Source organism: Buceros rhinoceros, unplaced genomic scaffold, assembly GCF_000710305.1.
Source record: "Buceros rhinoceros silvestris isolate BGI_N320 unplaced genomic scaffold, ASM71030v1 scaffold17710, whole genome shotgun sequence".
In the NCBI taxonomy this organism is placed as follows: Eukaryota; Metazoa; Chordata; class Aves; order Bucerotiformes; family Bucerotidae; genus Buceros; species Buceros rhinoceros.
The window spans coordinates 31,933-43,188 of NW_010390596.1; the positions used below are offsets into that span (position 1 = coordinate 31,933).

General features: G+C 38.3%; 1 protein-coding gene across 1 annotated transcript in view; it reads left to right on the plus strand.

The window, feature by feature from the left end:
* SLX4IP (SLX4 interacting protein) overlaps positions 1-11,256 on the plus strand; it is a 69,999-nt gene that overhangs the window by 26,482 nt on the left and 32,261 nt on the right. Inside the window, exons 2-4 of the mRNA XM_010138414.1 lie at positions 5,537-5,685; positions 6,501-6,630; positions 9,526-9,649. Coding sequence (XP_010136716.1) covers positions 5,537-5,685; positions 6,501-6,630; positions 9,526-9,649 — 403 coding nt within the window. The remainder of the gene's footprint in view (positions 1-5,536; positions 5,686-6,500; positions 6,631-9,525; positions 9,650-11,256) is intronic.

The window sequence follows — 11,256 nt, forward strand, 5'->3', positions numbered from 1 at the left end:
TGCTGAATCTGTGTATAATTTAGTACAGCTATCTTTGAGGACAGATCTTCATGTTAGGCCCCTTTGTGCCATTGTTGTTGATCTGCTGCTCCCCTCTTTACTGTTGCAGAGTGATCCCATAGATTTGTGAAAGCAGGGGACTAAAAAGATCTAAGAGAGGTCAGCTGCTGGCTCTAATCCTTCTTTAACAAGACCAGGCATTTGTCAAAACCTTTTTACAACTCTAGTAAATAAAAGAGAATCCCATTTCACATTTCTGAAGCCCAGATGTTTGCTGGACGTTCAAAAAACTTGCAATATACAGACCAGATGATAGAAAGTTTTCTGAAACATAGAGGGTCTGTGGGTATGAGGTTTCTAGTAACTTTTCCAGTTGCGCACATCTTCCATCTCTTCTTCTTTTAGTGTTTTGAGATCCTCTACTCCCATTTTGCATCTAGTACAAGCAGCTGTGGGTTCCCCAGCAATACAGTGAATGGGTTGTGACTCATTGCCTTGGAGCCATGCAATATTTATATAAAATATATATACAATTTCTATACAACAAACTACAGAATTTTCAAAATTTCCGGAAATAAGCAGTTCTTGTCCAGAAAATACAAAAGTTCAAAAGTGGGTTTATCCACCACTAACACCCCGCCCTGACTTTTACTTCTTAATTCTTAACCATTCTGAAGATTGGAATCGGATTATAAATTCCTTGAGGGTTCCTGCCTGTGGCAGCTTCTGCAGCCTTCTCTCTGGTCTGTTCTCTTCTCTTTCTGAATCAGCTCATGGGAATTTATTTTCAGTCATCAGTTCCTCTCATCAGGTGACCTTCTGGTCATTCTCATAGCAGTGAAACCAATTACTAGTGATCTGTTGTCCTCTAAATGCTCTCCTGAAATTCAGAATTGAAAAACTACCTTGCTTTGAACACTAACTAGAGAGAGACTATTTCTGTGCAACTTGACTGTATGGCTAAAAAAAAATTCTATCCTTTTTTCTAAAAACAAACCAACCTCAAACCCTGGAGATTCTGGAAAAAATATGTGGAAAAGCCATGCACATATTAAATTGTATCTATCTAATGTACAATGTCAGATGTCACCAGACCGCCTTTGCTCTCATGTAGCCATCAGCAGTGGTGATGGCATAAAATAGCTATCCTGAGCCACGTGCTTGTGTGGGTTGAGGCATTTGATTGCGGAAAAGGGTGTCCTACAGTTTGGAAAACTGTATATTGCCTCAAATCGGTGCTCCTAGACACGCTTATAAATGAAAGGCAGATTAATCTTGTGTCATGACAAACACTTCCCCTGTGCTGTACGCTCATGTGAATGATTTTTCCCTGTTGTTACTGCTCTGGAAGAGGAAAAGAGTCAAAATAGTGAAAACTGCTAATGTGTAAAGAAAAGATTTTCTTTGGGGTCAGAAAGATAAAAGAGGACAACAAAGTTTTGCTTCTAAAAAAGCCTGGAAAAAGTAAAGATAGCATCCAAATATTGTCCATATATAGTTGGTACAGCGTACAGGCCAATGACAATAAATAATTGTACTTAATGCTGTAGATTTTTGAACTTGCTTAATGGAATGGAGAACAGTTACTGATTGTTAGAAAGACCTTGGAAAGGATGGAATAGATTAAAATTTTCCTGTTTAAGACCAGGTATTTCATGTAACCTTCTTATCTATTTTATTCAATTTTTTCCCAACAAGATCTCTTAGCTATGCTTTTGCCACCTGGAGACTGATGATACCTCCTATCAGTTATGCCTTTGGAAGCCCTTTACAGCATCATGACATTTTTGTGAGCGGTCATCAGGATCTGGTCTATCGTTTTGAATTATCGACATCATCTGAGCGTGGAATAAAATTATCACAGTAACTAAATGCCATAACTTTATGGGAAGAGGTAACATTAGAAAGAACCAGCCTCTGTATGCTTAGCCTGGATAGCTGAAGTTTTACAGTATAGGGCGTCCTTCTCTCTCGAGGACTTGGGAAACGCGTTTCGATGTTGTCCTTAATTAAAAAATGGTTATGAACAAAGCAAGGCTTACAGGGGAAAGTACTGTCTTTCTGTAAACCAATTAATACAGCAAACTTCCAAGCTTTTGGTACCACAAAGATCATATTGTTATGAAGCAGACACAGCAAACTTCAAGCTAACTGCTACTGTTATGGTGATGGTGTCACCTATGTTTGCAGCACTCCTTGTGGAAAGTGAAAGCGTGCGTGACAGTTGTGGTTCACCTCCTTCCCGCCTGCCCCCAACAGCTAGCCAAAGGATCATATGTTTCCTTTTCAACTAAGCTTCAATTAATTCTGACCCCACAGCCCGCATCCGTAGCATAATCACAGAAATGGGAAACGCTAATATGTGCCTTGGGAGGCTGGCTCTCCAGTCCTGTCTGGTTTAATGATACAGCACACTTGGAGTGGTGTAACTGAATACAGCCTCACCAGGCTTATCCCCAGCATCCCAAAGAGTTTTGTTTATAATGACTGTTCTTTATGCTATGAAGTGATGCAGTTTAAAGAAACGCCACTACCCACGTAGGGGCACCCTGGTCATAATGATGAGTATAGCAGTAAAAGTTACTTGGTTGGGTTTGTCTGCGTGTTGGGGAGGTTTGAGATAATAATCCACCATCTAATACGTGCTTATCCTGGGCCGTAGTTTTACCAGGTTATGAGCAGATGACTTTCTTTGACTGACTTGCCATGTTGCGTTGGTATTTGTTCTGTTTATGTTACATGTCTGGTTATCTTTTCCATTTGCGGAATCTATGAAGTGTTTGGTGTATTTGTATAAACAGTTCGTTGCTTGAAAATATGTTCTGAATTAGATGCCATTACTGCACAACAATACACTAACAACATTCTGAGATCATTTAAAGCCCTTTGTTTAATAACACACTGAATGTTGTTAGGCTGTTATAGTAAGTACATTAACATTAAAAAACAACTTGCAAAAAGGAAGAGGTTTTGAGTTCTAGAATTACAGGCAATATCAAATTGGTGCATCTGATTCTGACTAATTTTTCAGTGAAATCTTTTTCTATTGATTTATGACAAAAGTGTTTCCCATCACATCAGGCCTTCAGGTCTCAGTTTTGACAATTGCACCTCTAGAAATCATATCTAGAGGAAATTTTGAGATTGAAAGATATCATTAAAAATATCTGGATTTTTTGTTTGCCTTTCAGTTACAGTACTTAAGAGTCAAGAGTTGCTTCTTGCAGCCACAACAATGGAAAACACTTTGTTTCCTCTAAAAGCTAGTATTTTCATGAAATTGCATGTCTTCAGAACAAAAAAAAATATTTAGAAACCTCTATAAGATCATCATATAAACAGTATAAATTTTTCTTCCACTTCTCTCTGTTCCCAACTATTATTAGTATTGTTACCAAAAATGGGAAGAAAAACTGCTGTATACCAATGTAGCATTGAGAAACAGGCACTTTCTATATTTCCAGGGCCGGGCACACAGGCATCATTCCACTGACAGTGTGTGCCGTGTGCTGTCCCAGCCAAAGCTTATATCGCCTGATTACATACATACTCATTATTCTCCCTGAAATAATCATAGGTATTCATTTTATTTTTGCATAGCTATTATACATGCGGCTTGACCTTAGGACAATTCATGTGATGGAATCTGACGTATCCTGATGGTCGCAGAAGAAATAGCATTTTAAGATTTTTATGGGAATTCTCCCGTATATGGTGGCTAATTGGCCCAGAAAAGAGAGTTGTTAGAGCTTGTTGTGATTTATGCTGGTTTCAGCTGCTCTTCAAACACCTTAGCTTGTCTTCTTTCTTCTGTTTTGTCGTTTTCTGTCGTTCTCCCAGACTGTGGACCTGCAGATTAGATCTTTCTCATTCCTTTCCCAGACCGCCAAGGTTTTCATATTGCTAATGTGCAGACTAGTCCTTACAAGGTAACGTAACAGTATTAGAATTACTGTGCACAGAGAACTCTTCCTTTGCTGCTGGAGTAGCCAAAGCTGTGTGAGCTGCTTAGTGTAGATACCATGTGTAAACCTGTACTATGTAAAGGCATATCAAGTATAAATTCAGGTGTGCTGTATATAAATACATTATATTGTATAGTTCGGGAGCGTGAAGGAGCATGCATGGAAGCTGTTGTTTATATCATATTCAGGACTTAGGAAAAGCAGCGGGTAACAAGACCCAGGAAGATCTGTGCTTGTATTGTTGTACTCCCCAGGTTCCTCTTTGCCACGCTTCCCTGTGTCTTGCCCAAAGCTATTCTGAGTGGCAAAACTGTTGCCTTTTGGGTGTTGAAATGGTTCCAGGTACGCTGTCTGCGAGGATTGCTCCAAAACTCAGAGGGATAAAAATCTTTCACTGAGAAAGTTTGTCTTCCCACAAGGATTGTGCATTGTTCACGTATAAAAGTTTGGTCTGTTTGTAATACTTTTAAGGTAATTTTGAACTGTTCCATTATATAGTTTCAAATATGGTTTGTTATTTTTTCCAGTTGTTTCAAGGTTGGCAAATGAGACAAATATCGCCATTCCAAAGAATATAATTACAAACATTTTATCTCCTTGAAAAACAGATCTATGCTTTGCATATGTATCTATATATAGAAAGTTTCTGCAGTAAAGAGAAAATGATGCAATTTAACATGTAGCATTTGATAATTTGAATTTTCTTAGTGTGTCAAATACTGGTTCGTTGTTGTAAGTGCTGAACCATGAATAATTTACTGGCTTTCTCCTTATAATATGCAGTGTCTGCTGGCTTTGAAGTTCAGTAGGCAACTCAGAAGTTTGCTGGAGCTGACTAATGGTTCACCAGAGATTTTTGAGAGATATTTTGTCATCAATTTAAAGCTTGGAGACATTTGCTGTTGCAGCCATCTGGTAATTCTTGGTTCTCTGGAGGAAAGAGCAGCCTTTTGCTAAAATAGATCAAAGCATTCTGCTCTCGCAGTGACTGATACCTATAAGTAACTTAAAAGTTTTGCAAAATGATTTCACGATGCCCATTTTGTTTGTCAAACTTTTGCATTCTAGTTACAATACAATATTGGCCATGAATTACATTTTAATTATATTGAAATCATATTTAAGTACTTCTATTCATGGGTAATTTACAGATCTAAGTGTTTTGTAAATCTAGAGATTTCTAATTTATCTAATACACTGTCACGATTAATAAAAGTGATGCTAAATCATGTTGTGCTTTGTACCACCTGTAGGGGTAAGGGTGTTCTCAAAGACTGCTACTGCTGTTAGCATAAGCCTAAGATACAGTTGTACCTCTTAGACTGTAGGTGATGTACAAATACAGTATAAAAATATCTGTCATAGCATTTCTAGATCTAATTCTGTTAGCAATTGGAATTCTGGCGTGGGGTTCGCAGATACTTGGCAGTGAAGAGCAAATTTGGAGAGAGGGAGTTAGGACAGGAAGTGTGTGCTGCGAAGTCCCTTTGAAACGAGACCAATGCAACGCTGGATTGTACGTACACATTTGAGATTTGTCTGGAATTGAGATGTTGTTTCTATTCCATCAGACATTCCAGATGTGCGATTACCGTGACCGCACGTCTTCTCAGAGCGAGCTTATTGCATCACGAGTGCGGCACAAGCAGCCAAACCAGAATGATGAAACTGGCTGTTACCTTGCAAGTCGTTCAGTTGAAGGATGTCTGCGTGAGCTGTGGTGCTGTGCTACAGTGCTGAAGAAAGGAAAAGCATTCACTCGTAACGCTCCTTACCTCTGCGTGTGAACAGAGGCTGTGTCCTCTTGCTAGGGCTGAGGTAGCGCAGAGCCAAATGAGGGAGATGTGGCCGTGCCGTTCACTCTTCCTTCTGTTAGAAGCTCGTTGTAAGGACTGGTACACTGACAGAAGGAAATAATTAAACCTTGTATGTCACACTGTCCTCAGTTAAAGCCTGTTGAGGAATTTCAGAAATAGCCGATGTGTCTGGGGATGGAGCCTGTGTCATCCTAACAACTATATATAGTGTTTATTGATAGGTTAGCCATGTTGTTTAACCACTCAAAGTGTAGTTTTGGTTAAATTACAGGTGTGAATGAACATTAGGTAGAGGGAGGAAAAGAATTCTGAAGAGGCTGAGTTTTTAAGGACTTAATAAATTTAAAATGCAAACTAGATGACAAATCTGGTACTAAATTCTTAGAAAAATAGACTGATAGGAGTTTGGTGAAAGAACAGCTAATCTTTCACACATTAAAATTTGCTTGAACTCAGACTTAAATCTGGCAAATAGCAGAAGAAAATTCCATGTACTTGTGCTTGTTGTAACTGTTTAAACTTCTCTGCAAGCTATCCAAGATGTGTCTGGTGCTCTCGTTTCTCATTAAGCCCCCAAACAATGGTAAATTTGGAACTCCATACTACATAATCTTCCGTAGTTTTATGTTCTGCTGGCTGTATCTCTGAATCAGATGCATATGCTTACCTGATTGTTTACCTTCTCCTCTGCTCCCCATGTGCTTCCTGGCAACTACAGTTCAACTTTTTTTTTTCTTCCTTCTTTTTTTTTTTTCCAGTGTGGGAACTTTGCTGTTTTGGTGGATGTTCATATCTTGCCTCAAGGCTCCAGTAAAGACACCAGCTGGTTTTCAGATCATGAGAAAGAGGTACAACAAATATCAATTCTACTTCAAAAGCATGTGGCTGCAGGGAAAACGTTGGATTGCCTTGAACTGTTGAGAATTTTTTGGTGTTAGGAGTATATTGTTAGTTATACCTAACTGTCAGCGGCTGCTGTGGGACCCCTAAGTCAACCATATGTTCTTTTTGGGTCACTAGTGACCACCTTCAATTTGCCTTTGGATTTTTAAACTCTGTGTGTGCATACATGCATGTGTGCACTCTGCTTAGATTCTTCTGACTTCACTTTTAATTTTTAATTTAAAAGCATATTTCTCATGAATGTTTGTAAATTATCCTGAGTGATATAAACCAGCTTGTGATAGCTATCACTTTCGCAGAGTTTGTCAGTGAGAAATCTTTCGGTTAATTTCTTTTTCTCGCTCGGAGAGGTGATGTTTCATTCAGAGAGTGCAAGAAAGCATAATGAGTAGGCAGGATAAACTATAGCAGAACTGTTGTAGCTCATGAAAAGAAACTCCCAGTCCGTATTTTTAAGTGTATCATTTGTATATCGTGACAACACGATATTTTGGAAAATCAGTGCATCAGTGACCACCAAAATTATGAATGTAGCTCTTAATCTGTGTGATTTCTGCTACTATCTTGTGATAAGTTCTGGCAGGAGTTTTCCCCTATTTCAGCCTGTGTGGGAACTTGAGAAGTTCCCTATTGAAAACGAAGGCAGGACATGTTTCAGATCCCTGTGGACTTTCCCGCAAGTCTCCGTTACGGTAATTTTCAACAGATAGTTTTCCTAATAATGGCATAATTAACTTGTCACTGCAGAACATCCCCATACGTCTCAAAGTAATACATTTAAATAAAATTAAAAGCAGAATATTTAACAGCATGTGGTTCACCCAATGTGTGCTTTATTAAGCAGAGAAAGAAGAAAATAGGGGAAATCATCTAGACTTCTTTTTTTCTGACCAAATGAATACTCCTTACCCCTTCTATTTATAACCAGTTTTAGCTAACCTGGTTATCTGACTTCTCAGCGTTTTCAAAATGTATTTTGTAAGACTGCCAAAACAAAAGAGATGAATTTCAGGAAATTAGATCATGATTGATTTTAATAAAGAGGCATGACGGGGCAGCATTCATTACATTGCTGTGACCGCGCAGTTTGAGCGAAGTACAAAGGTTGCGTATTTTCGACGACCGAGAAGTGTGATTCCAATAGCTTTACAGTTTGCTTCCTGAAAGTCCTACGCACAACCTTCGTTAAAGTGGGAAGAAAAAGATTAGCAAGGTATTATAGGCAAATCGTGCCTACGTATATTTTTTTATGAGAGCTTTTACATATTAATTGCAAGCTTTTTGCTACATTTTTGTTGTTACCAAATTTCGGGCAATACCAGTGATGGTACAGCCCTCTTTGCTTGCGTGTGGGAAAAGCAGATGCCTCTTAGACCTCTTGTAACGCAAACAGGGTTTCTGCTGATCCCCGGCTTACCCTGGAGGAGAGTCAGCAGCTGCTGTTTGTAGCGAATGGAGCCTGGCGATGGGCTCCCAGTCAGAAGGGTGGAGCAGTGCTAGCCTCTCAGCTGGCAGCTCCTTCTTGGAGCATGGCTGGGAACTGCGTGAGCACCCATAAGCATGAGGCTGGTGTAAGAAAAGGCAGTGCGCATCGTCTGGCTGGGCGGCGTAAAGACCAGTTTGCTCACTGCTCTTACGTGTTGTATGTAGAGTCATCTTGGGATGGCTGCAAGATGCAAATTGGGGCATTTGGGAGCTTTTCTCTCTTTCTGCTCTTAAAATTTCCCTGCTCTTTCTATCCTGACTCTTTTCCTCTGGAATAACAAAGTCAACCTTTGTACTTTGAGAAGCATTTATTACACTGATTTCTTTCACGTCATTGCTATGATCTCGCCATATGCATATGGAAGGTCTTAGCTGCAAGTTCTTTTAGGTGGTGGAAAGTACATAGAGACGATTCTCTTGAAGCCTGCTCCTGTTTATGCTTTTTAAAATATAGGTCTGTATAGTTCTTTGTAGAGAACCATTTAAATAATATTTCCATAAGCAGAACAACTAAACTATTTTCCATGTAAATTAAGGAAATGCATGCTAATCCGCATTGTTGCATAAGGAACCAAACGCACGCTATGTTTCCGCTGCTTTCTAGACTTTTTCATTCTAACCTGAACCCATAGTGTTGTGAAGGAATGTGTAAGGAGATCACTTTAATGAGTTAAACAGAAGAAAAAGTAAATACAGTATTTTATAATTGTACTCTTCAAGCAGAAAGGAAAATGTATTTCTTACTGTGAGGCAAAAACGCTGCTTGTGGTTGACCACTGTGTGTGCATTGCTTCCATGTAGAGCAATACGATAAAAATTCATAGCTCCGCATATTTTCTAGATTAATCAAAAGTGCATTCCAAGCCAACATATTTTAGTTTAGATAGTACTAATATAATTTTGTCTATTGTCCAATCACTATAAAAAGGTAAAATGATATTTCTGTGCCCCACAAAGTATCATTTCTGTGAGTAGTTATGAACAATGGAAAATGAGAATACTGAGGGGAAAGTCTCAAATATGTGTGTATGTATTAATCTGAAAACTTATTCTGGTATTCAAGAGATTAATTTCTGCTTTTAGTCCCCAGGTTTTTTTTTTTTTTCCCACTATGGTTATTCTGGCTGAAAGGCTTGTTCTTCTTGAATTGTATGTGGGTTTGGATTCCCCCCCTCCTTGTTTCTGTTCTTTTCCTAAACTAAGTACTTCTCACCTCTCTGTAGTACTCAGTCCTTAATTGTGGGTAGTGTTTTTCCTTTTTATGTGAAAGGAAGTGGTTTTGTATTGATCACTGCTGTGTGTCTGTGGGCATTATGTACATTTAGCTCTAAATAGCCCAATGGTTACTCTTCCAGGAGGTCTGCATGCTGCTGGAAGAAGTTGTTGCTTCAAGGGTCAAACACTACTTGGAAGCACATAAACAGCGTGGTCAGTGGAAATCAATGGAACGTGCATCATCTGGTCCTTTGTTTCTTACTGGTAAAATACATTATTTTACTTACTGTGAAATAAAGTAAGATAAAGTAGGGTGGAAACTGCTGTTTTTATTTTTTCCATGAGAAATTTACTGTCAGGAAAGCCAGTAAGCCTGAAATAGCTGGTTTTGGGGTCTGAAATTATTTCAGCTCTGTTAATGTAAAAACTATGTGGGTTTTAATTTTCTATGTTATTGAAAGATGAACATAACACTTTTATGTAAGTACTTATTTAAGTACTATATTAGTGTAAGAGCCTATCATTAGAATAAAAAAGAATAAATGGTATAATCTGGAGTTCTCCAAACTTGATGGAAATCTTGCTGGTTTATAGGTTTTTAATTTAGAAATAATACTTCTCCCTCTTCTGACAATCTGTTCAGTCTTGAAAAGTTGTGTGATGATGTGATAAACGGCATTTCTCCTTTCACTGGTGTTCCTGCAGGTTCGACAGTAGCGACAGTGACCTCAGGGCTAATTGGGGGTAACCTTTAGTTTTAAACTAAAGATAATGGTCACCATAGCCTGTGCTGTAAGGTTAGATCGGCTTTGGGGCTAAACGGCTCGCCAGTTTTCTTTAATATCATTTCACTAGCTGTTGTCATCATTGTGGTAGGTTTTACAGTTGTTAGGCTTACCTGTTGGTGTGTTATCAAACACACAATTTATTTTTAAATAGTCCTTAGGAAATAATGACTTTTTTTATTACCAGCCGGGAACACATTACAAACTTGTGACACAAAAGAAGGGTTGCAGTAGTAAAGCCCTGCGTTGACTGTGGTTTCTCACATTTCCTTAAATATACTGAAATATGAATTCTACAGTGAATGTGATTACCTACGTACAATACAGAGTCAGTACACTGATACAGTTTTTTTAATTCAGTGTATATTAACAGTTCTAATTCTGAACAAATGCTTTGCCTCTCCAAATGGTTTCAGGTATGGAAAATGTTTGTTCCTCTAGAATTCTAGTTGATGGCTGTAGCTGTAAACACTGTTATCAATATTAATGAGTGTTTTAAATATAGAAAACACAGGTTAAGTACTGTATGGCTGACTTGTTATTGCACAATTTTAGGCATATATGGGAGCCAGATTGTTATGGCATGACAGGAGGTTTTTTCCCACCCACAAGAACACAATACTGCATAAGCAAAAAATGCTTCAGGACACTAAAGGATTTTGAAACCCTTTTCCCCTTGCAAGTTTGTAACCACATTTTATCCCTTCAAAGTATTATTAACGTTTATAAAACACATGAAGTTTCAGATGCATTAACTTTTCTGGGTTTGAGTGAACAAACAATTTTCTTACGGTGAAAGCAGTGAGTGTGATCAGAATTTCTGAGATTTGTTGAAGTTTTTCTGTTTTTTCTTCTACTGAGTGATATCTTTTATTATTAGAGTTTCCTGCCTTGGTAAACAATGATTTCATAAGATAAAACTGCCAGACATAGTACTCTTTTTATATAAGCAGACAGATGCAACATTAATTTGACGGTGTTCGTGAGATTTTAGGATCATATATTTTCTTTTATATCATGAACGTTTTAGTAAAAATACTGGTATACTGTCCCCGGCTTGTGAACAGATCTTCTGCTTGACTCTTT